Source organism: Embiotoca jacksoni, unplaced genomic scaffold (genome assembly GCF_022577435.1).
Source record: "Embiotoca jacksoni isolate LCO1_2020_lvr unplaced genomic scaffold, fEmbJac1.0.p SCAF_18, whole genome shotgun sequence".
Lineage (NCBI taxonomy): Eukaryota > Metazoa > Chordata > Actinopteri > Embiotocidae > Embiotoca > Embiotoca jacksoni.
In genome coordinates, this window is record NW_027185318.1 from 9,539,055 (window position 1) to 9,565,401 (window position 26,347).

Consider the following 26,347-nt stretch of genomic DNA (forward strand, 5'->3'; position numbering starts at 1 on the left):
TTTTTTTTTGTCTTTTGTGTGATTTTTGTCATTTCAAAATCTGCAACATGGCAGGACTATCTTTGCATTAGTGTGGTGAAGCTTGTTTATTAGAGGTTGCGTTTTGTTTTTGTTTTTTGTTGTTGTGTGTTTTCGTGGTTGAGTGGCGATGTGTGGGATTATGCTTTTATTTTGAATAATCGCAACCGGAAGTTTAGGTAATCACTATCGGTGAAATCTAAAATCAGTTTTGGATTATTTATTTTTTTACATTTATTATAACCGCAAGTAATATCCACAGTTAGTTATTACACCGGTGCTTAAACACAGCCAGCTCACAGACAAAGGTACTCATTTGTGACCGGAGGAGGATAAACCGTCAACATCACGCACAGGTGCCTGCGCTCGCGTCGGCTTCAAAGGGCTCTCTGGTCGGTGCTAAACGGGCCGTAATCTGTCTGGAGAGGAGCGGTCAGCCGGTTGAAGCCATGACGAGGTCAGCTGGTTGTCGTCGTTGTTGTTGGTCATTTGGCTTTTTATAGCGGCTAGTCGGGTTAGCTCTGTCTTGCTGCTGGGCCGGGGGAGGTTCTGTTGGTCCGCCGGAGACGGTGCGCGACCTTGGGCGACGCTGTCATGGATCTGACGCGGTTGGCCGTGGATGCTGGTCAGTTCATCAACCGGGCTGTTCAAGTAAGGGATGAAAACAACTTTAGTATGAGCTAATGAATCTACGGCTTGTGGTCGCAGTTTGTTTTTATTATTATTATTTTTTTTTGTTGTTGTTCTCAAGCAGTACTGAGACGTTAATGTCACTCTAAATGATACAAATGGTCCATTTAAGAAGTGCGCAGTGACACAAATCTTTCGTTTCGTTGCTGCAGTACACGGAAGAGAGTCTTGGCCAGACCGACAAGACTGACTTGGAACCCGGGCTTGAGGAGCTCCTGGCCCGGGCAGACTCCACCAAGACCTGGACGGACCAGATCGTCTCCCAGACTGAGGTTTTACTGCAGCCTAACCCAGGTGAGACACACTGAATTTATGATTTATTCATGTTTATTATTTAAGGAGTTTTAACACATCACAAATCTTTCGAATCTGGAGTTTAATTTAAACAAAGCCCCTTTACGAAGTGATATTTCTGTTTTTATTAATAAATTCACTGCGCTGACCTTTAGCTGATGTACAGTACCTATACGTCCCTTATGCGTTGGAAAAATCCTGTTTTAATTTAAATAAATCAAACTCTCCTTACTTATCCAAGGAGAGAAATGATCTAACAGTGTCTTTTACCTGTCACATGTTGCAGTGTGCAAGTCAGGTCAATTTCATTTATATAGCCCAATATCACAAATCACAAATATGTCTCAAGAGGCTTTACAATCTCTACCTCTCGCTCCGATGTCATTGATTATTGTAAGGCACCTTTTAAAAGGACTTTCATCTGGAAAAATAATCTTAGAAACCTCATGAAGACCATCAAGACAGACAGATGGATGATGTGTGTTGTGATTCGACATGGAGAAAAAGGATCTTGGATGATGTAAAGCAACTTCCAGCTGCCAGCAAACAGATAAAAACCTGAGTCATGCAATCTCATCTCTATCATGGTGCCCTGAGAAAAGGACTGACATGCACATGTAGACAATAAACCAGCCAAACATTTTGTCCTAATAAATACGCAGTATTCCTGTTTACACTAAACCAGAGCTTGTTCTGGGCACTACCATTAAGAGGGCACTAGCAATTACGGTCTATGTCATCCCCCGAATGGCTGAGTCTTCACCTCTGCATGCCATTGTTTCAGCTCTGTTTATCCTCCTACAATACGTACCTCTTCTTTGACCTCCCCTGTTTGCTTTGGCTGTAATTGGCCCATTCAGACAAATAGAGATGGTTGTTCTTTTGCCTGTTGAATTCAATTACCTCAGCTGATGGAATTATGAGTGGACGTGGTCTGCAATCTGTCAAACAAGAGGGACCATTGAGCTGGATATATTTTCAGATAATGTGACGTTTATCCATCTACCGAGGGCTTTTAGTCTCCCTGCAGAATCATTTCTGTTTACCTTCTGCATACCTCACGGGCTTATGGCAAAGCCCAAAGTCAAGCTGTGTTTTGTACTTGTTTGTTTGCTCAAGTCACTTAATAAAAAGCTATTTTACTGGCCCACTGGCTTCTCCTTAACAAATACAGACTTGCAAAATACACTGTCAGTGGATTTTTTTTTTTTTAGAAAAGAGAGCCCTTTAAGCCTGATACAGTGTATGACTCCTGATAAACAGGAGCACGGTTGGAGGACCGGCTGTATGGGTCCTTGGAGTGGAGCGTCCCACCTCGACCTCGCGCAAATGAGTCGCTGGGAGATCAAATGACGCAGGCTGGGCTGGAAATTGGCTCTAACACACCCTATGGTGAGTGTCCAGCAATGTGGATTTAGGTGGTCTGAAAAAGTAGCATGTGATCAATTGTTGAAACTGTATGTTGGAGTGTTGCCAGTATGTATTGTGGTTCTGTTTTTGTGCTCAGGAACTGCGCTGATCAGGTGTGGAGAAGCTCAGAAGCAGCTCGGCGAGGCAGAGAGGAAATTTGTCCAAAGCACTAACATTCACTTTCTCACTCCTCTGCGGACTTTCACTGAAGGGCAATACAAAGCCATCCAGGTACACACACACACACACACACACACACACACACACACACACACACACACAGATCTGTATCACATGCACACCAATTATCTCCATAATCATGGTACTTTTTATGTTGTTTTTTTTAAGGTTTACATGCATATTATTTTGTTTGTGAATTGTTTCATGGATCATAAATAAGTCTGTTTGCTGATAGAATGAGCGCAAGATGCTGGTGAATAAGCGTTTGGACTTGGACATAGCTAAGACCCGGCTGAGGAAAGCCAACGAGGCCGACCAAGAGTCCAGAGTGAGTTACAATGATGATTGATATTTGGTGCTTTTAAAATACTGATCATTTTTCTTCAATAAATGTATAATAGCTAGGCAAAAAACAGGCTAAAAATCATCTCTCACACAGAGTGTAAAGTGTTTTCTCATCCTTCCCACTGCGTTCTCTGGTCTTTTTCTCAGAACCTGAATGCGAACCCGCTGGAGGTCGACTACTTGTCAAATATGTCCTACATGTTCAGCTTCCTGCGTGTTAAATGGCTGAAGGTCAGTGGTTGTGTAAAGGGACATGAATACTGACACACAGATGGTCTTGCAGTTTGGTCTCAGAGTAAAATAGTTTCTCTTTCCTCCAAACAGATATGGGCTCAGGAAATCTCTCAGGTGAGTTCATGTTTATCTTTGATTGCACTCAGCTATAACTACTCACTGCGTTATTCTCTGAGAAACAATATGAGAAGTAAATATGTTTTTTTTTTTTATTAGCATAGACAATGGATGCTTCCTATTGTTTTCTGTAGTTCATTTAGACTTGAGCTCTGCAGGCATTTTGTTTCTGCTGACAGGATGAATTTAGAAACAAAGCTGTTAATAGAAAGGCATGCTTGAAAAAACCGTGTGTGTGTGGGTGTGGGTGTGGGTGTGGGTGTGTGTGTGTGTGTGTAGGCAGAGATGGAGCTGAGGATCTGTCAGAGTCTTTTCGATCGACAGTCAGAAATCGCAAAACGAGTTGTGGAGGGACTCGACAACATTCACGTACGTGCACACAAACACACTGTGAAGACAGAAAATGTTGCTTAAAAAGTCGATGCATCACTATATTGGTGGCGGTATTTGTAAGAATTGTAGCATGAAAATCAAATATCCAACTGTCATTGAGTATCTTTCAAATAGGAAGATTGCAACGTGTATAAATTACGTCAATAAAAGGATGTCAATTCTGCCGATATTTGTTTTTTTGGGCGTCTTGGTCATTTTATAGAGGAGCTTTTACTCTTGCTATCGTTTTTTTTTTTTTTTTTTACTGCTCAGCATGTATATTTTAGAGCCAAACTTTTCAGGTAATTCCACCCATAATGTGTTATATTTTTAGACCGACCACATGCGGAGCCTGACTGACTTTGTGGACGCTCAGGCCTGTTACTTTGCTCAGTGCAACCAACACGCTAAGGAGCTACAAAAACAGCTGGCCAGGTTTGTACAGTCTCATTTAAAACTTAAAAACAAGAAACTTTTATGGAGCAAAAATTATTGCATTGTGTGCAATTTTGAAACATTATCGTAGCTATGATATTTTCACATTTTAAGGTTATTATCTTGACTGAGAATTTTGTTCACACGGCAGTACGAGGCTACAGATCCTCGCTGTCTAATGAACCATGCATTTTACATTTCGATGTTGCTTCAGTTTCTTAATCAACATAAACATGAAAGTTATCTTATTAATGCTCTGTCTAAAAACCTCAAACAGAACAGTTTTTTAAGTGCGTGAAAAACATTTTAAATATGTGGTTTTCCCTGAATACCAACAAAGTGCACTTTCAGTGAGCCTTCTCTAAGTAAAGCTAACTGAAATGAAAGTGTCTCTTGTGAAACCGGAGGCCAAGTGCCAGTGCAAAATATTCTGTATATACAACATGTCGTCCAACCCATTATTTTTTTATTATTATTTGAAGCTGTAATTCAGTTGGCAACAGATTTCTGTCAGCAAGAAGATGGCCTACTTCATCACAAAGATGTATTTGTAGGAAAAACTCAGGACATCTGGTTTTCCTCAGAAACAAGACTTCTGAGAATATTTTACGATATGAATATGAATGTTTTATATTTTATGATTTATTTATTTTTTTTCTCCTTGCAGCATTCCAGCAGTCCTATGCTCCAATAACTGGCAGTCAGCGATTAATAATGCCGTTGATCTGCCGTCAGCAAGCAACCGTGTAGCTAATGGGCCCATCGGGTTAAATCAGGTCACTCCGTTGCCCGTTGTCGTCCACCAACTTCCAGACTTCGACCAGGACTCGTGGACTTTAACGTCTCCGCCGGAAACTGAAAAAAACACGACGTATTCCTCTTTAACCTCACTGCCAACTGACCACACAAATCACAACAATAACAACAACAACAGCTTCTCCGCCGACAGCCGGGCAACCGGGTCCCGTTCGGCGATGAGCAGCCAGTCATCTGTCAATCAAGCATTTGATCGTGTCGTTGCGTCGGACCAAACGGATCAGCTGCCAGCGCCCAGCGGGACGATTAGCACATGCACGACGGCTCCCAGAACAGCAGTCGAGCAGCCCATCACTAATGGAGAAGATGTTGAGAAGTCCTCATCGGGCATTTAGGACGTGGTCCAGTAGGGTGTATCCGGGTACGTGACACCACCGCAAAGTATTTCAGCTGCTACAGACTTTGACAGGAGCTTCAGCTGATGTACGCTGGTGGGAATTGCTGCGATGGAACCAAGAAAACCGCATTGTAGACTGTATTGGGAAGACACAACCATTGTAACGTGTTCTGGTAAAACAGCTTAATTAATCCTGTAGGGAAGAAAATGTGAAGTGACGTTAAAGTGCTTATTTTTCTAAACGTGATCTAGTGCCACAATAATTTTAGCCTTTAGTCACATTCATGTATTATTCAAGTTGTATGAAAATGATGACTGTTGCGTATCAGTCCCCACTTGTAGCGGTAGATGTAATGTCTGCTCGGTGTGTGTAATATTTCCTGGCTTCAGACTGGAAGACGAGGCTGACTGACCGTTATATGTCAGCAGTGTAAAGTTGTTTTCAGTCTGTGGAACTAAATCTTTATTTTTTACATGTAGCTAAGCGAGAGAACTAATCAAACTTTGTGCCAAGTGTATAATTACATATCTGTTGGTGTGAATACATGAATTTATGCGTCTCGGTCTTCTTGATTGACCCATGTGCACTCGTGTTTCCAGCTTTCAGCCCAAACCTGTGACACCTGTAAAAAAGTAGACATATGCATATGTATGCGACGCTGCCATCTTTTGACTCGTGCTTCGACAAGGTGAGCTCATTTTCCATATGAAACACAGTGTCACTTCTGTTCATGCGTATATATGTTGGGGAGCACAGGGAGGTGACAACACACCAGGTTCAACGGGACCTTTATACTTCCTCGTACGCACTCTGGGTGTTTCCTCACACTAAAATCAGGCACTCTTTTTTTTTTTTTTTTTTTTTACACCCTTTTACCCCCTAAATACCCCCACTAGGTGAAATGGGTAGAAGTTTCCATGTCCAGATGTTGTTAATTTTCTCCACGATGGCAGCCCGGCTCTACTGTGGTGTGGGTCCACTCTGGGGACCCTGGATGGAAACACGTATTAATGTACCGTTGGCTGCACTGATGTAATCACCCACCAAGCTCTATGCTTTTGTAAGATGTGTGTTGGTTTGGATAGCTGCAAAATTCCCATTCTAACCGCTTCCAGTTTTAAATCGTGCATACATGCAGTCACGCGTTGACCTGATGTCAGTGTGAGGTCAGAGTTTCTATTCTATTCATGTGTGAAGATGTGGAAATAAATATGCAAACGGTGATTTCACGTCAATCCAACTCATCTGTGGATTCTATCTTTGTTCTGCAGTCGAGGTGTTCCTATTATTTTTTTGTTGTTGTTAATATCTGCTACTACACTACCAGCCAAAACTTTCGACTTGGATTCAGACACGCGCACGTCACAATTATTTCCAGGTTGAGGTCTTGATCAGGCTGCCAAGTCTATTAATGTTTCACATCTCTCAAGAAAAACATCCTGACGCACTGCACAGCTTGCGGTTAAGCGTCCCTTCAGATATTAATTATAGTAACCTCATAACACAATAATGAGACCTGATTGGGTATGAAATGTGCCACAACCTGGAAACGCATTCACACACACTGAAATACTTTTCCAAAAATGCTGACGAAAGTGTGTGCGCTTCTGCTTTCTGCTCCCACTTCGCCTCTCTGCCGCCTGGGCCTGTCCAAACAGATTAGATCGATTAAGCACAGATTGTGTGATATTGATCACCGAACAGTCGGGAGGTCTGTGATTCAATGCCACCATAAACACTTGTATCGCACCAATATATCAGCTCTGCTGCATTTTTAGAGGTGGAGGTGCAGCCAACCCTTAAAGACAGATTTAAGGAGTGCTTCATTCCTGACTCAACAAACAAGAATAGATTCTCCTCGATCTGTCGCTGGTTGCTCATGAGTGTTCTTCCGCTAACCTGACACAGCAAATCTTTGTTCCATTTTCTAGCAAATTTGGATATTTCCAGTGTGCAAACTGTCCGTCAACGGATATCACGGATCTCCCCAGGCTTCACATTATGTTCCTTTCTGATACAGGAAGGAAGAGGAAGCTGACATGATGTTTTGCAGGTCTGGTTAAGTTGACTAAATTATGAAAGCAGGTAAAGGAAATTGGGATCTTTTCTGATTATTATTTGGCTTTTTTCGTTGCTCCACCTGAGGGGCACAGACAGATTGGTATCTTGGTATTTGCAACAGGTAACTTCTTCCCCTGAACTGTATCGGTGTCTATAGGCAACATCAACCAAATTTGATCTGCATTTAGCAACATTTTAAGGTGAATTAGCTGACAAAATCTTTCAGGCAAAATGTAGTTTATGAAAAGACAAGTATCCAAAACCATATCATCTGCATAACAATTAGTTTTGGGTTCCTCTTGCATTTCAACCTACATATATATGATCAGATGAAAAATATATAGCAAATATATGAATGATGCCATGCTTCATGGCCCAAAGATCCAAAGAATCGAAGGCTTTGCTCAGTTGAAATGTTATTTTGACTTCTGCGATACGGCCTCTTGCTGCACTGTTTTAGTTAAGGTATACGATAGTCATCTCATTTGGCATGATTAGACATTACTATAGTTCTGCTATACTCGGACACAATGGCTCTATTGTTTTACAGTGTGCTGTGTTTTAATAGTATCTCCATAGTTCCTCCCCCCCCCCCCCCCCCCCTCCCCTTCCCCATCCTACACATTGGGGACAAAAAGGGATACACCCAAAAATCCTGCACAGTTCTCATAAACCGGCCCGTGTTGGCTGGCTTTGTTGTGTTCGAATGCGGTTTGTTCATCAGTGAGGTCCTGTTGCTGTTTTACATCTGCTGTTTATAGCTAATCTAAGTTCTGCTGACAACACCCATTGTCCCATTTTCCCTGGCAAACCTGGTTTTGTCAAAACGAACCAGACGACAGGACCTGTTTTCCTCTAATTCTCTCTGGTCTCGATAGAATAAGAGTGAGGGATACTCTACTCAAATACAACTTTCATCATCATCATCATCATCATCTCTGTCTCTCTTTCCCTCTCATCTTCCTTTTTCTATTTATGTTTTCCGTCTTCCCTTCATCTGTCATCTCTCTTCCTCTTCACTGCCAGCTGGAAGTGTTTTGCGTGACAGCTAAACTGTAGGTGTGGTGTGCAGGTGGGGGGGGGGGGTGGCAGTAAACGGCGTCTGTCGGCTGCTGATAAATATCAGTCATAATGACGGCCTAAATAGAACGATGACCTATAGGAAGAAAAAAAAAAAAAGAGGTGGACATGCCTCATATGGGCACCAATAAGGACAGGATGAGAACAGAAACCGGAAGGTCTAACATGTGAATTTGTAGCTTTTAATTCGTTACAACTGGGCCAGGGAAATGTACACACTCACGCCTGCAATAAGGTTGTTTTTTTTGCTACGACGAGGATAGGAAATATCATTCAAATTTCCCCTGACCTTCTGCACCTTTCCTCACCAACAATCCACCTTCTGTCTCTACCTCTGCTCTTTCTGAAAATCCTGCTATCCATCTCTTCCTGCAGCTTCTCTCTTTTCCTGAGATAAATCTGCCAGCTTCACCCCCACTTACTCCCACTGCTACAATTATACCCTCCCAGACGAGAGAATCAGACACGGTAACCCGCAGACATGCTGACATCTGCAGCGGAGAGCTCAATCTGGAGGTCTGCAGGGAGAAAGGTCAGGGCTCTTTACTCTGACCTTGACATGTCCGACTTGTGCTGCTTAACCCCGACACCTGCTGACAGGAGTGCTCTCTCCGTAAGAATAGGGCCAGCTGGCCTTGCTGAAAATGCCATAACTTCTAATTCTTCTTAAAGGTTAATCAACAGGGTCGCCCGGTAACAAAACAAGATCTATCAAACTAAATTTTACAATGTTGCCTGGCAACAAAATTTAATTCAAGTGCGGACAACAGACTCGCAGCGATATAATTCAAGTTCTGCTGTGTTGCAATTTTTTAGGCTGAAGGTTGGGATTTGGTGTTGATGTATAGTGCAGCGAGGGACTCTGACTCATCAGTAAATAGGTTAAAGAGACAAATGTGGCAGTTCCCACGGAAACAATGTAAATATAGCTACAGGGAACAGTAAAATGTACGGAAAGAAGATGAAGCTCATCAATTTTGATTCTTGCCAAGAAGAAAAGTATTAAACATCGGCTGTTGATAACCAAAAAGCAAAAGAAAGCTGATTGTGTGTTTGAATACATTGATATAGTATATAACTGAATACTAATGTATTTTCTTTGTTCAAATTGAACTAGAGTTTTGAAGGCTATACAACTACATTTAATTAAGAAATAATAGCACAGAACCTTGGACCATGAACCAGTGGACAATTAAAAGGCTTAAATATTTAATATTATTAAACTAGTAAAGATGTTTTTTTTCTGGAAGAAATTCCACAAATTTTACTATGTTATTAAACTAACAGTAAACCAACAAGATTGGGAAATAAATCCTTTAAAAAATATGTTAGAGTAAGATTAACTTCAGCTAAATCCTCAAACCAATTGTAACATCAGCACAAGTGTCGAAACATTATTGTATCAGCAAACTGACTGAGATAGTCTTGCTTTCAAATATTAGTCCTCTTTCAATGAAACATACACACAAACTTTCTGGGTTCTGCAAAATAGTTTAAACCCTCCTTTCTCTGCCTCTCTCCCCCACAATGCCCCCATTTCCCAGTCAGTTTGACTTTTGACGTATTACCTCCATCGATGCATTACTCACCCAAGCTCAGCGGCTCGGTCCCACCCTCAGCTTCCTCCCTCCTTCTCCCCTCTTTCTGGGTTTATAAGTCGGCACCGGCAACAGCTGGCTGAGTAGGGGGTGAATAGGGAAAAAAAGCGAGCAGTTCGAGTCTGTAGTAGCAGGAAAACTCTGCGATAAACATACCTAATACGTCCAGATACGTGGTCTTAACCCAGCAAAACCTAAAGGAACAACACACTTTAGAGCTCCGTCATGCATGTGTTGAGGGTCTGGCGGGTGCTGTGTGTGCTTGGCACCGTGGCCTCACCTTTGTGTGCAAATGAGCTTGACTATGAAGACAACTATAACAACGAGATCTCTCAGGACCAGCAGGAGGGTGAGTTTTGTTTATTTGTCCTTTTGTCACTTCTGTTTCCTGCTTGTTTGAACAGATGGATCATTGTGAAGAATGTGTCCTCAGTTAACATGCCTCAGGGAGCCAAGAGAGTCAGATCATTTTGATACATTCGGATATATGCATTAACACATTGATTTATTTATCTTAGGGGGTGTGAGCCTATTCCACGGGGTTGTTCCACAATGCTTTATTTTTAGTTCACATAATGACACTTGACAATTGTAATGTACATTTGTACGCAGATGATACCATAAATTTAGCATAAAAAGAGCTTTACTGGGAAAAACTTGCTGTGTATACTGTATTATTATTTAATTATTCATCATTTACAGTGTAACTTTTTTGTTTGAGTCAGGTTTCAAAACTTCCTCCTGGCATTTAAATGAAGGTACAGTGGGACAATAACTACCATTAGCTAAGGGCAAAAGAATCTGTTTTTATTGTACTTCATCCATTACTATTAAGAAAAAACAGCACCTGCAATTTAGTCGGTCTAAAACACACAAGTATAGGCTAAACTGCCTTTGGACTGAACCTATTCACCATTTAAGTCCTCTAAGTGAGTTTCTGTACGTTTTTAATGTTTTCCCGAAACGACTTTCACTACCTTGCAGTTTTGGTAGTATATTGTAACTGCTAAATACATGAAGTGCTTTTTAGGTTGAGCAGAAGCTGAGTTTTAATCCAATTTTCATTTTGTTCCCCTGTATACATTATAGTTCTGCATATGTGCAAAAAGTGCTCGTTTACCCATAGTCTCGTTTTGTCCCACTGTATCTACAATTTGTCTAAGTACAACTGATGAATATTTTATTGATACCTGATTTTTACAAAGAAATTACATTGTGGGCTCTCCTGTGAATTACTGGTTATTGTTTTATTATGTTTGGCACAAGTTATATAACCTCTCAGCCTGTCGGATTCTATAACTAATGCACCCATGTGGTCGTTGCCTACAGGTGAGTCTCCAACCTCACCTTGCCATTCAGACTTCTCCCGCTGGGACAGGCTTTTCATCGCTATGGAGGACTCCCACATGAGACAGAACATGCTGCTGCAATCTGCGGAGCAGTGCTGTGGAGGAATAAGCTCTCTGAGGACCCGGGTGGACAAGCTGGCCGAGGGGACGTGCCAGCAGTGTGTACCCAGCCTGGAGTCGGCGTGCAGGGCACAAGCAGAGCAGGCGAGTCTCAGGCTGCAACAGGGCTTGGTGGAGCTCAGAGAGGAGGAAGCAGAGAGGGAGAGGAGGTTGAACGCAACCTTAGAGATGCTCCTGCGCAGCAGACATGAGGAAAATGCTCGACTGAAGCGGCTGGAGAAAGCGATGCCTTCACGACCAGGAGACAGCAGGGTGGGACAGCAGCCAACACAGAGACCCGCAGGTTTGGGAGCAGCATTTAGCTTGGGGGTGAAGGAGCAGGAAGTGACTACGCCACTGGACGTGGCCACAATGGAAAGGGTTTTGGTTGCCGTGGCAACAGAGCTGCAGCGGATTCACCTGAAGCTGATCAAACTGATAGAGCAGGCAGGAACACTGAGGAAGGACAGAGGAGACGCATGAATAATCCAAATGAAAAGAAAGAAAGGATTGACTGGAAACACTCCTTTTAATGAGAATGAATTTGCACATTCTTTTTTTTTTTTTTTTTTGTGTGTCTCTTTTCAAATAACTTTTTTTATGCGAGAGCTAGTTACAATGAACATAAATCATAAATGTTGTGGGTTTGTTATATTGAATAAAAAATGAACTAAACAACCAAATCAGTCTCATGGAAAGGTTTCCTCCCTTCTCCCACACAAACTCATTTTTAGCTGCTTATATATTAATGTGCATGCACTTTCATTTGTCTGAGTCAGTGCATGTGCTTTAGTCTTCCCAACACATGCCAGAGCTTACACCACTGCCTCGGTGTTTGTGTAGCTGCGGTGATGTCTGCAAATGGCCACAACCGCAAAAAGGTGTGTCAGAGCAAAAACCTCTTGACACACCATTGTGGTCAAGCAGGTCTCTCCCGCTCATTAGTTGCTTTGGGAGTGCCTGAATGCAAAGAGGCCACGACTGACGATGCTCAGAGTTTCTACGATGTATGAAGCCCTGCCAGAACTTTTACGCTGCCGCCCGTCTCTCGTTCCGCGTCATTCTCACACACACACACACACACACACACACACACACACACACACACGTTCATGCTCATTATTGGAAACCATAAAGAGCGACTGGTTTTTGTGGCTGAAGGAAATTTACGTTGTTTTTTTTTGGTTGGTTTTTTTTACAGTTTTGATGTGATGGTTTCTGATTGCAGGACACATTTATTTTTTTAGAATTATAATATTATATGATGATCATAACTTAATGCATTAACATAGAAGCAGTTTTTAAATTTATAAGTTATAGTTTCCTCTGAAATCTAATAAAGTATAATTAATTAGTAGCAGAACAAGAAAGTACTCAAGTAAAGTAATAAATAGCCTAACTAAAATTCCTAAAAACGGTCCTATTCTACAGTTCTTAGTTGTAGCAACAAATAACATTTTAACCATATGTAAGTTTAATTAGGCCAGCACGCTGACATCACAGAAACATTTTCACTAATGAAACGCTTACAACCGTGGTATAAGTGTATACTTGAGCCCATTTCTGTGTAATTGTGTGTGTGCATGCACCTTTCTTTATACACTGCAGCTGGGTGGAGTTGTTTTTTTTTTTCTGGCCTATTTCTTTTAAATGTCACAACTAACAAGATGCAGAGGAGCGCGGAGTTGTATCTCATATCCAGACTTTCTGCCTCACTGGTATCACCATGGTACCCAGCAGGCACACAAACACGTAGACGTAGATGCCCTGGTCTGTTCAATGCGGAAGCACTTGTTTTCATTAAAAGCCTCCATCTGTGTTGTGTGTGTGGGGGGGGATTTTAGTGAATGGATGCTTTTTCATTTGTTGGTCATTCATTTTTAACACAGAGAAAAAGGCTCAAAAAGGAAAGCAGGAGGCTAATGATGAGGGAAATAGAAGAGGAGAGGACGAGAAAAATATAGTGACAGTGCTTATGTGTCTGGCAGGTAGTTATTAGACACAATGACTGGTCCCCACACACGTTTTTATCAGCCAGCAGGCCAGACGCAGCACAATAACCAGCTACCACCAGCGTCGCTTTCTGCCCTGCCTCCCTTTCATCTCTGTTTCGTCATCTGCCATCACTCCACTTCCTCCCCTGCTCCTTATCTGTATGCCCATCCCATCATCTTCTCTCACTCTTTCCCCATTAATCTTCCTTTGATTGTGTGTCTCGCTCCTCTCTCTTGTGTTTGTTCTCTCCCTCACCGGCAGCCAAATAGATGGCATCAGTCCTTGGCCAAACCTCAGTTGGCTGCTCGAAGAGACTGACGTTACATTCTCGTGAAATGTAGCCAATATACGCACTTCTTGGTGGGGGGGGGGGGGGGGGGGGGGGGGGGGGGGGGGGAGGGACTGGGGAGTACTGATTACAAGTGGATACAGAAATGCAGTGTTCATCAGACAGATTTTAATATCACATCACTTCTAATCACTATGTCAGACAACACAATATTGGCACTTTCCCAAAAGCAAAAGAGGACGATACAAAATAGATAAAGCTCCAATAAACATTTAGCAGTCTGTTATGTACACTGGAACCAATCTCATGAAGGAGGGAGTGAGGAAAAGAGGAATGTGACAAGGAGAGGGGACGTGTCTATTTGATGGGCGAGTCTAGAATCTCCTCGTACTCTTCCCTCTGGCGCCGACCGCCACCTCGAGAGGGGAGCAGCTTCATCGCAACCAGCCAGCCGACGCTCAGCACGACCATCACGTTCCCCACGACCTCAGGCGCAGTGGGCGCCAACGGCAGCACGGCCAAATGCAGGAGCATGGCGACGGGTACCTCCAGGCTCTGAGAGGCCGAGACCAGAGCAGGGTGCAGTCGGGGTGAGGGCGTGCGTCATTCCCAGGAAGGCTGCGACTGAGCAGGCGACCAGGCCCAGGACCAGGCCCCAGGCTGGGGGCGCTCGTTGGCCAGGACCAGCCCTCCTGGAGCAGAGCTAAAGAGGCCGGGGCGAGCAGGCAGCCTGTCCAGCTTACTGTGAACAAAGCGGTGCCGACTCCCACCCTCTCCTTCAGGGAACGATAGCCGACCAACGCCAGAGCCATCCACAACCCTGCAAGGGCTGAAAGAGACCAACCGAACGCACCCCTCCAGAACGCAACCGGGTCGACTGGTGAATCGGAATTGCTCTCGTCTGCGGTTGGAAGCAACACAAGCCCCAAACCGCAAAGCCCCGCAGCTATGGTGATCCCATCAGCCAATCCCAGCCTCTCCTCCAAGAGCAGGAAGGCAAGAGTCGCTGACAGCGCTGTGGTAGCCAGGCGCCAGGTTGTTGTAGCGTTTCCGGGGGAGGCAAAGGTTAAAGAGGAGTAAGCGCAACAAAGGGAGAGGGTGTAGGCGATGCCGTAAAAGAGCAGACGTAGTCGATAGCCCTCTGGTCCAAAAGGGTTCTCCCCCCTGTGCAGAGGTACGGCCACAGACAGGAGCTGCACAATGGACCGAACCAAGAGCAGAAACAGCGGGCCGAGGCTGAAGCGTTCAGAGGCCAGGCGGGTCAGAACAATCAAGCAGCCGTGTGCCAGCGCCGCGCCGAGCAGCCCCACCCAGGTGAGCCGAGATGCGGACACAGACGCCTCACCAAAACTCGCCAGCTGCTCCCCTACCCCTTTCCCAGCCCCCTTCGCTGCTTTGGCTCCCCCCTCGCTCCCTTCTCCTCCCCCGGTGGCTTGGAGTTTGTGAGACGTGTCCTTGTCTTTGTCTTTGTCTTTGGAGCCGAACAGCGTCAGAGGCCACCTCTTGCTCTCCGTCAGCTGTTTCCTGTCAGACGTCTCCTCCAGGAAGGAGCCAAAGTCCTCAAAAGACGGCGCATCATCGTAGCCTTCGTCCCCCGGTTGGGGAAAGTGTGTGTGCACACCGGGTTGGGGGGCGTAGGGGGTCTGCGTGGCGTATTTGGCCGTGACAGTGTGAGGGTGGATCTTTACTCTCTTCTTAGAGCCACTCAGAAGGTGAGTGGACTCCATTTTGGAACTTCAGAGAAGACAGACACCTGCAAAAAACAAGACATTTTTAGCACCACATATATGTATTTTACACACTCCTGCAAACCCTCTCTCTTTTTTTCTGCCTCACGGTTTCTCTCTCTGGGATTCTGCTTGGTATCTCATATATCTTTAATATCCAAGATAATAATAGCAGTGACTCACACCTTCCCATGTGTCCTGTGTGTTTGTCAGCGTACGTAAGCTCTACCCATCTGACCAATCACTACTTTAATTGTTTTGTCCCTGCATGATGACACCTCATATTAAGTCTATATTTGTTGAATTACACAGAACCATAATGGCCTTATCATGACTTTCAGTCTCCTTGGATAACACGACCTTCATGGAGGCTTAGAGATTGTTGGCAAGGACAGTTACATAAGCGAGTGCTTCCTGCTCCATTTGCCTCCGATCTTTCTCTCTTTTATGATTTATCTTCCCCTTTGTCTGTTTCCATCACTCTCTCTCACTCCAATTAGTCAATTTGTGAAAGATATTCAGAATTTTCAATAATGACATGAAAAGAGTTAATCGTCTCATTTAATCCACTTCCTTCTCCTTCTCCGTCTTTAATTTCTCCATCTCTTTTCAATTTGTCTCCCCAAGGTCCCGCATGCTGCACGGATGACTAACTTATAACGGACGCATAGCTCTCTGCGTCAGAACAATGTGGATGTGCAGGTAGCACATTTTATGGCACATTCTCTGTATTGTAAAACATTCAGCAGTCTGCTGGTTTCAGATGACATAATGTGGATTCATGCACAAGCATGTAGAGCATACTGCTCGGTTATTTCCCTGGATTTGTGAAGTGTTACTCACATTTGAAGAAACAGCTGATCCGAATCAATTGTCTCTTTATTGAGATTTGCTGATCAATAAATAAAGAGACAAGTGTAAGGTTCTTAACTTGATTCATTATTGCTATTTACTCCGTCTCAACCAGCTCACGTAACCACAGTGATTTGTGAGCACTGCTTACATAGACGGTAGCAGTGTCACGTTTTACAAATGATAGCCGCTTGCAAATTGCAGATAAATTTACAATTTCTGCACAATTTACAGGCTCCTACAGGAGTTGAAAAGAGGCTGTTTGTTTTGACAACTGACATATTGTCAAAATGAGCAGGAAGAAAACAATTGCTCATGTTGCAAACTGCAACTTGCATGCTGCAAATTCAAAAATCTGTCTCCATGTAGGAATGAACACTAATGTAATTGACCAAAAATGCTTAAACATAAAGAATGCATAAAACGGTACAGATAAACACCAGGATTGGGCAATTTGGATAAATTCTTTGATCATAGTAAAAGTCATTCTTAATACTGCGTTGTATCTTGTATTATGATAACATATTGATACTATATGTAGCAGGACAAATTCATCAAAAAAATAATTATGAAACTGATAAAAAAAAATAACTTGATAGGATTGTTGGTTCTACTCCAGCAAATGAAACATGAGGCATGAAGCAGTCCTGCACACAGTGACCTCATACACCCTGACATGTTCACGGAAAACTATCACAGTACAAACCAAACGGCAAAATCTCTTCCTCTCCCACAATCCAAACAACTACATGACATTACAAATGTCCAATCCATATCAGATATAAAAGCAGCATTTCCTTTTCCTGATCACTTTGAAGCTTTAGTCGCTGCAGCAGGCGACGGAGACAAAGCCGGCGGCTCGCTGCTGTTTCCTAACATTATCAGTGGTGCAGCCCTTTTGATTTGGTAGTAGCAGGCTGAGTTAGTGAATTTGTGGCTGGCTATGTGGCCTTTGCGCTCTTTGGAGACACATATTGCTCCCACCTATCAGCGTGAGTCGCCCTGTTATAAAAACAGTTCCGGGGGTTATGGTGTGAGTGCTGTTTTTTTTTTTTTTGCTCTGTGCGTCTCTCTGGTGCCCATGAATAATTTGATATAAACTGGGTTATAAATACATTTCTTTTTGAAGATGGTGTTGAATAAATTTTACTGCCTTAAGAGTGACTTATTCCCTCACCGACTCCAAATATACCTCGCATGAAACTGTGACACGTGAATCTGGATTGAATGAAATAACGAACTGTGAATGTCGATTTCAGTTTGCTGAATGAACTAGAAAGGTTTTTCTCTGGTGACACTTGAGAAGATCTCGTCATTTTACTCTCACTGACGGTTAGCTGAAATCTGATCAGCAGCTTCCTGAACACATAAAGAGCAAAACCAGATCCGTGCGCTACTGTCCGACTCTTCTCTAAATCTACTGTGCTGGAGGATGCAGCCTGCCTCTGCAATGCTGCTGCTATTCTCGAAAGCTCGTTTCACACCTTACACAACCCTAAAAATGAGCCGCTATAGTAGGAGCCAACAGCAAACCTGTACAATGTGAGAGCAGCAGCAGATAAAGCTTGGATTTCCCGAGAATGCTCCTCTGATCAAATCGCAGTCCTCCTTGTGTATCTATGCATCTTGTTATTTGACCAACATCCTCTAAGGACTTACAAGCAATAACATCTTCGATATGGACTAATTAACAAGCCTATTGCTTTATGGATGGTACACCTGCACTGTTAATAATTGAACAGACTGAAAACATTTTGCAGCTGTCAAAGTTTATCGTCTTTAGTTATAGTATGACTGATTACAGTTATTATTCTGCCAATATATTAAGTGAAAATATATATGTTCTTTGCTTTAGGGGTGTTAAACGTTATTATGTAAATGCCAGTGAGTGAGTGTCGATGAGACGTTCTTCTCAAGGTTATCTGGGTTCCTCAGTGATGCACCCTGTGACGCCAGAGAGCTGAAAACACAGACAGACGCACGCACACGAGCTCACACAGTCACAGTAAAAAAAAACAAATAAAAAAAAAAAAACAGAGTGGCTATGCTGTATGTGCTGGTGCATTTAGATTCAATTAAATAGTCGTTTTACGTCATGGGTCATCATATCCCTAGTTGATCGTCACTGTTCGGCGCCACCCGCGCCTCCAAGGATAACGGCTCGAATCCCGCCCCTGACACAACGTGAGGTTTCGTTCTACATGCACCGAACATCGTGTGTGTATTAAGTGGTAGCCAACAATGACAGCCCGACCCGTGACACATGACGAATTCTTGAATGGGGAAAAGCGCGCGCGCGCGAGCGCTCGCTCACTCACACACACTCTGCGTGCGCTCGCGTATCGGCACACGGCGGAATCGATGGACCCCGAGTTCCCAGACGGTTTCCCAATTAGTGACTTCTTGAAATTTCTTGTTAGTGCAGAATATGCTATGATCAATAATCCGTAGTTGTTTTTTATTTTATTTTGACACCTACCGTCAACCCCCACCACACACACACACACACACACACACACACACACACACACACACACACACACAGACTCACCTGTTTTCCCGCAAAAACCGCAGATCGTACTTCACTGGCGGTCAACCTCAATCATTTACCGAGCATATCCAACGCTCCATCATCTCTTCTTGTCCATCTGTTCTTCTACTTCTTTCTCCCTCCCTTCTCCTCCTTATTTCTCCTGCGGTAGTCGGGATTCTTCCCAAGGGCACCGCGGCGCGCCTCAGCCGGCCACCTGCGATCAACTCTCCTCACACTGAAAGGGGGGGGGGGGGGGGGAATTTGTGTTTTATGGCAACCTGCAACCCCCGTCCATCACTCCCTGAACACTGATACAGATGATCCTCCTCAGCCTGATCAGAGAGAGAGAGAGAGAGAGAGAGAGAGAGAGAGAGAGAGGAGGAGGAGGAGAACTAATCATAACGTCTGAGCATGCGTCACATCCACCGTACCACTGCTCATTGAACGTTATCTTTCACTCTGCGTGTGAAAGAGAAAGAGAAAGATATAGCTACATAAAAAAATTCTCAAAATATGAATACACTTTTACATTTAAAAAAAAAAAAAAACCCGTAGGCTAATAAAATAATAACAGTAATAACATGACAGTAATTGTGGCATGTGCAAAAGTTTGGGCTCCCAAACTGTGATCAAAATAAGCTACTCTTCCTCAGTTACTCATAACTGCTAAATCACATTTAGAACAGTGGAAATTGGGAGCTGGAAACTTTATGTTGTGATATTGATATCTGTGTTTTGTGTGAAGTCTTTTTTTTACTTTAACCCCGTCCAACAACCTTTAGATTAACTGGAATGCCATCTCTGAGCCAAGTTACGGCAGTGTCAACCGCACTTAGCAATTTGCCTGGTAATGAGGATGAGGAAACTTATTTCAAACTATTTCAAAACATTCTATGTCTCTCATCCATAGAGACCAAGGTTGCCTTACAGTTTTGCTGCTCTTACTGACTAAACTTAGGGATTTTTTTCAGATGGAAATTCCCCAAAATTAGTCTTAAGGGTTTAAAACATTTTGAAACTATGATGATAAATGCTGAGAGGAGGCAGACTTTGAAGGAGCTCAGGACAGTTTCTCTTCTTGTCGTCTTCCGTTGGACTCACAAACATCACACACAACCTCACACACTTTCATCTTTCTGCAACCTGACAGTAATTGCCTTGACATTTCGAAGCTGTATAACACTTGGTGTGCTCTGCTCCATTTTGAGCTGTATTAACCTTTATCAAATGTAGCTGTGTTCACTGTTGCTGGGTTGGACCATCGTACCGTTTAATAAGAAGCCTTCAGCTGCTGCTACGCAGTCAGCAAGAGAGACGGACTCCTCCACCGGCACACAGATTCACAGCGGTCAATGTTAAGATCAAACACAGTATGTAGCAATGAGTATATGATGAGAGGTAACAGAGATCCTTCCATATTTGGATTATGGATATAATGCTGCCAAAATATTAGCACTTTATCAAGCAGACGTCTCTGTGCTACATGATTTGCTCTTTAGATATCTGTGTCATGCAGATTGGCAGGTTTCCTTAATGTCCAATTAGGTGAATTCACTATTTAATTCTTTACTTTGTGATGCCAAGGATATCACTGTCAACAGTGCTATTTGATAGCTGCAAACAACTAATGGATAATCTGTGTTGTGTGAAGTGTCTCCTATTGATTGTTGCTGTAATTAGTCAACTGTTGCGAATTACAAGGTGAACAACATTGGCATTCATTTGGAGTCATGCCGGTGCAGGTGTAAAATCAGAAAACAAGTTCACAAGACCCAGGAGATTATACCAAAAGAGTTGTGGGCCACAAAACCAAAACAATTAGCTGATGCTAAATGCTTCATTGATTTAAGGTGGGCAACAGATTTGATGTGGGTTTAACTCTTCGAGCAACACGACTCATTTGATACAATGTTAATATAAAGATATTCAAAATCACACATGGCTGCGTGTGATAGGAAACTGAACCTTTACAGTTTGGATTTTTTATTGCAACCCGATTGAGCTTACTCCCAGATGCTGTGCTGGAATGGAAATCAGGGATGTCAGATTTTAAACTTGTTATTTATTGAACAACCGGGGTGATGTTTTCACATAATTGTCCCTGAATTGCAGCCCAAACTGCCAGTTAAAAAAAAGAGTCCAATGTGGACAAATGGGGCACTGATAGAAAAAGTAAATTTCTTTGTGTACTGTTTTGTAATGAGCCTGTCCCCAGAGCAATTTTTACAGGCCATGAAAAGATTCATGGTGGTCATCGATCCATCTTTCTTTCTTTCTTTCTTTCTTTCTTTCTTTCTTTCTTTCTTTCTTTCTTTCTTTCTTTCTTTCTTTCTTTCTTTCTTTCTTTCTTTCTTCCTTGCTTTTATCCATCCATCCATCCATGCATCTGGTTTAGGCAGTTTCTCTAAGGATGAGGAGAAATATCTAGTGTTTCCATGGTTACAGCGAGTAAAAGTACATCGGACCCAGCTATTTGGGGCACTGTTTAAATCCCATCGACTGCTGTGCAGGTTTTGGAAGCAGGTTCATCATATCCAGACTCAAAGGCGAAGCCTCCAGGGAGGACTTGTTGTGAAAAGAATATGCTAAGAGAAGCAGAGATGAGCTGACAGCAGTGAGGAAATGGAGGAGGAAAGGGGGAGGGGGGGAAGGAGAATGAGAGTTGGTAGAGTGGAGAGAAGAGGGAGACGATGGGAGGATGGGGAGTATCGTGGAGGATTTTTTTTCAGAGAGGGTTGTGATGAATTCATACACGTCAGAGACAGACTCGAGCAGCTTTCCGGACTGTCTGTCTGTCTTGCTCCATTTCTGGTCAAGATGTAATTAATTATAGAGTCGCAACTGAAAGGTAGAGCGGGCTTTGAGTGCCCTAAACTTGGGTTCTGCATTCAGTGTATTTCTTACTTATGCTCACACATGTGTGCCTCTGCCAATTTCACACCATGTCATCCAGATACAGGGTGTTATCCACATCCAGATATTACCATTCATGGACATTAAACTGACACTTTGTAACAGTTTAATTGACAGTTTGGTGATATCATAAACAAACAGAATTCAGCATCAATCAATATTCCTCCGTCTCTGAAGATTATGCGTCTGTTTGGGGCGTTGCCAGTTTAAGAACCATAATCAGGATGTAATTATTCAAAGCTGGGTTCCTTTGGATGTCTGAACGCTTGTTCTCATTACAGCAGTAGCTGATGAGAGCAGAAATAACTGAACTGCAGCAGCAGACAGGACACATTCATCACCGGGCCTCCTTGGTGGAGAGGAACAATGAGATAGTCTAAAAAGAAAAGTGGGAAAAAAATACTCCTGCTGAGATTAAGATGAGGATAAAATGCAGGATCTTCAAGGGAAATTGGGAGCCTGTGCTGCTGATGAATGACACACAGTGCAGCAGAAAACCTTGGTTGTGTCCACTACCAGCTACTACCAGCTGTGTGTTCCAGTTGAGGCAGGTGGATGTGACGGCCGATGACTGACTGGTTCACAAGTGAGGTTGTGATAGGCTGGAGTGGGATTTTTTTTTTTCCCAGCTAATATACCACTCAGCCTCTCATATATTTTGCATTACCACTGTGGTGGAAGAGAGAGTCGAGGGAGGGGAGGACAAGAGCAAGAGGAGAAAAGGGGGGAGGCAAGAGAGACATGTGGAGGGAGTCAGGAAAGGGGAGACAGCGAGTGTCAGGGAGACAGCGAGTGTCAGAGAGACAGCGAGTTAAAAAACAAAAAACAAAAAAAACCTTAGGGATGAAAACGCTGCAAGCAAGGTCAGAGGAAATTAAAAATAGGACAGGCATACAGGCGTGGAATAGTCATGTAAAGCCTCTCTGTTAGTCAACAGCCCTGAGATGAGACAGAGCAAAGAATAAAAAAGGAATTTATTGCATAACTCAATCCGTCCAATGAGTGTGTTTCAGCCTGAAGAAAGAGAGAAGGTTTGAAATGCATCCATCAAACCACCATCAAAGAACTCTCGAAACTCTCCCGGACCTGTGCTTCCCCACTGATTGAGATATTTGTCACTACTACTGACATCCGGAGTGATAACCTGTGATTACCTTCAAAGTCTAAAAGGGTTTTTCGGCGCTGATGCTGCACCAGACAGCCTCTGTTTCCATGGTTACAGCCCCAGGAAAAGTTTGAGATATTGTGGATGGTGTGATGAGCGTGTTATGCGTGTTCATCCAAGTGGGGCCATGTTTTTGTGTGTATACGTAGAACACAGTTTCTCATTGAAACTCAAAACTGGGCCAATGGGAACACAAGCATGGATCAAACACAGACGTCTGCTGGTTATGTAAGAAAGCACTGCGCCATGCATACTTAAAAAGTAAGGTGTAGTCTCAGTGAAGCACTTCCAGAAGCTGAAGAATCGTGTCGATTTGAGACAGATGAACGTGGACAAGTGTCTGCAGAATGTGTTTAAACAGAGGAGACGTTTAATTGGGGCCCAGAGCAAATCACTTCGATTCAGTGTTGCAACAGACAGTGTTTGCACATGGCTGGAAAAAAAAAATCACAACACAAGGGCATAATCAGCTGGAGAGTATCTCATTTGTTGTGATGTGCAGTGTTTGTTTCTTTTTTTAAAAGGCTTGACAGTATAATAGCAAACATTGAAATAAAGACAGAATACAATTCTCAGGGCAATTTTGGAGGTCAGCTATGCAAACTATATGAACTGTCATCCTTTAGTTTATAAATATATGTGTATTTACACTACATCTGCGCTATGAGTCAAAATAAGCACACAAAAAAAAGCCCTGAAATATGAAATTTAGAGCTCACAGTAGAAATATTTGAACCCCTATCTACTGAGAGGAGACCTGTACTGTAGCTTTCGCCATCATACATGACGAATGTGATATATTGTCATAGTAGATGTTTTTGAATACAATACAGTGTTAATATCTGCAAGAAAGAAAGTGATTATTCAATGTCAAGAAACAATTTCCACGTGTTGTGAATAAAATATTGTAAATGAAATGGACAGAATTGTTTACAAATGATTGTTACAGAACACAGCTGAAACACAGACGAATACATCTTTAGCAAATCGTCCATTTCTGGCGCTGATTTAATTCCCTTCCCTGTTTTACCTGGACAAATGTTACCTCTGTTGTTTGCATGCGGCTGCTGTGACCCAGTTCTGACAATACTAGTCATCAAACAAATGTCATTTGCTTTGGGGAGGGATATTTTCTCAACAGGAGCACCTCCCTTGAGAGAGCTGATCCAAAAAGATATTTTTTTTCTTCTTTTTTACCATTTTCCAATGATAATGAATCATGCAACCTGATAAAACAAACAAAAATAGCAACGAGATATCACAAGCTATGGGTGTTATCTATTCTCTTTTGTAGCTGACCTCTGACCTTTTTACAATAGACATCACAAGAAAACAAATGTTATTTATGGGAATCAGCTGAGAATTTAAAGATATTAGAAATGTGAACTATTTCACTGGTTTACAGAGCAGATCTGAGTGGTGTGTGTGAATTAGTGAGACTTTCCCTGAAGTGGCCTGAAGCAAGACACTGCACAATATGACTCCAACATGACTGTGCAGAAGTGAGCTTGTAAAATCAACCAAAAAAAATAAACATGTTAGCATTCCCGATTATTTTCACAGATTATTCACTCACTTATGATCTTTTAAGGGTATTTGTTGCATTTGTAGGGTTATATGTTGATATGCATGCTTTCCCATTTGATTTCTTAAATGCACACCAATTCCAAATCTACAAAATGTTTCTTTGAGGATTTAATTTTTTTTTTTTTTTTTTTTAAAGCCTCTTCATTGTATTACAGTTTTTATTTTTAAACTTGTGGAATTCCTCATTACACTAAACATGAAAGAATAATAATGTTAGTTATGTCTGTGTAATTATATGTGTGTGTGTGTGTGTGTGTGTGTGTGTGTGTGTGTGTGTGTGTGTGTGTGTGTGTGTGTGTGTGTGTGTGTGTGTGTGTGTGTGTATATTTGTGTACTAACCCTGAGGGGCAGCTCTGCTCAGCTTTTATGGGCAAGATGTCCTGTTGCTATGGCAAACAACAGTGTGTCCATCAGATAAAACACCACCCAGGACATGTGTGTGTTTGTGTGTGTGTGTGTGTGTGTGTGTGTGTGTGTGTGTGTGTGTGTGTGTGTGTGTGTGTGTGTGTGTATATGCACATTACTGTCTTATCTATTACAAAGATGCAGAAAAGGTGGGCACAACCAAATTTATACTTTGGTGTCATTCTCTCTCACACACACACACACACACACACACACACACACACACACACACACACACACACACACACACACACACACAGTACGTAATGCAAGTGTTTCATATCCACTTAATGACTCTGAAGTGGGACTAATATGATTAAGTCATGCTTTCCCTGACTCTGTCTCCCTCTCCTCCTATCAGGCCACAGTGAGCTGGAGTGAGTAATGTGAGTCCATCCAGGCTTTGTAATTGGGTTTATACACACATTCGGTTTCAGCCCAAGGACCTGGTGTAGGAGTTCAGTCACGTGCACACGCTCACTCTCTTCTCTCTCTCTTCATCTAGGACGGGAAGTAGAGGTATCAAGCAAAGCCCCAGGTCAAAGGTCATTGATGCACTGATGTGTGCTTTGCAAAGAGAGTGGCTTTTTACTATTTCACATCTTGTCAACTTTGGAAACTACAAAATCATCGATATTTCTTTGCAGAAAGTTTATACAGCGAGTTTATTTCAGCCGCAGTTGATTTGCCAATCATGTCAAAATTTATCGGCAACTATTCTGACAATTGGTTGTTTAATTTTTCAAGCACACAAACTTTTCTTTGTCTTGTATGACAAAATAGATTTCTGTGAGTTTGGACATTCAAAAACGTATGTAATATGCATTATTCACTACTTTTAGACATTAATGGCAGCCCTTGAATTTACCCTGTTCGTTTATCCAGATTAGTTTATTAGGTACACCCATCAGGTGTTACATATGATATTTCTTATTTATCAAGTGAGGGAGTTTGGTGGACTGAACAACAAACTACGTAAAGTTGAATCAACAACACTTTAAAACAGTTTTTAACAAAAACTGAACAGTATAAACTTTTGAAGGTGGGGTTTAATGCAGGACTCTTGCATTAGCCTGCACCAGCACCTTACAGATCCTACTTACGTCTTTTAATTGGAAGAAAGGAATTACACACAGATCCAAAAGGTGCTCAGTGAGCGTTTTGTTTCTGGGACTTTTAATTTGCTTGGGATATACTATTTCCAACAGAGTTTATTTATTTATTTATTTATTTATTTATTTTTTATCAAAATAATGATTGAACTGGGTGAGGAGTGGGAGTCTCTCGCCGCTCCTGTGCGCGTCCCCGCCGGCGTTGTGTTGGCGGGGTCTCGGGTCCCTCCCTTCCCGTGCTCGGCCCCGGAGGCGCGTGTCCGCCGCGGCCCGGTGTGTCCGCCAGGGGGCAGCTGTGTCTCGGTCTGAGGCTGCGCCGCTCCCGCTGCATCA

The 26,347-nt window shown here is 42.8% G+C and overlaps 3 protein-coding genes across 3 annotated transcripts; 2 read left to right on the plus strand and 1 right to left on the minus strand.

Annotated features, from left to right (window-relative positions):
• Positions 1-188: 188 nt before the first annotated feature.
• LOC138200162 (endophilin-B1-like) lies at positions 189-5,807 on the plus strand. Its single transcript, XM_069152650.1, has 10 exons — positions 189-669; positions 861-1,002; positions 2,266-2,394; positions 2,510-2,643; positions 2,828-2,920; positions 3,085-3,168; positions 3,262-3,285; positions 3,568-3,657; positions 3,995-4,095; positions 4,763-5,807. The coding sequence occupies exons 1-10, from the start codon at positions 613-615 to the stop codon at positions 5,244-5,246; spliced, it is 1,338 nt and encodes a 445-aa protein (XP_069008751.1). The 5' UTR covers positions 189-612; the 3' UTR covers positions 5,247-5,807.
• A 4,288-nt stretch (positions 5,808-10,095) lies between these two features.
• On the plus strand, positions 10,096-12,230 carry LOC138200164 (pentraxin-related protein PTX3-like). Its single transcript, XM_069152652.1, has 2 exons — positions 10,096-10,337; positions 11,318-12,230. The coding sequence occupies exons 1-2, from the start codon at positions 10,214-10,216 to the stop codon at positions 11,917-11,919; spliced, it is 726 nt and encodes a 241-aa protein (XP_069008753.1). The 5' UTR covers positions 10,096-10,213; the 3' UTR covers positions 11,920-12,230.
• A 1,636-nt stretch (positions 12,231-13,866) lies between these two features.
• On the minus strand, positions 13,867-19,164 carry slc35g2a (solute carrier family 35 member G2a). The gene is given in 4 exon segments (XM_069152651.1): positions 13,867-14,308; positions 14,310-14,378; positions 14,380-15,473; positions 18,851-19,164. Coding segments are annotated over 3 exon segments (1,368 nt in total). The 5' UTR covers positions 15,448-15,473; positions 18,851-19,164; the 3' UTR covers positions 13,867-14,077.
• Between the last annotated feature and the right edge of the window lie 7,183 nt (positions 19,165-26,347).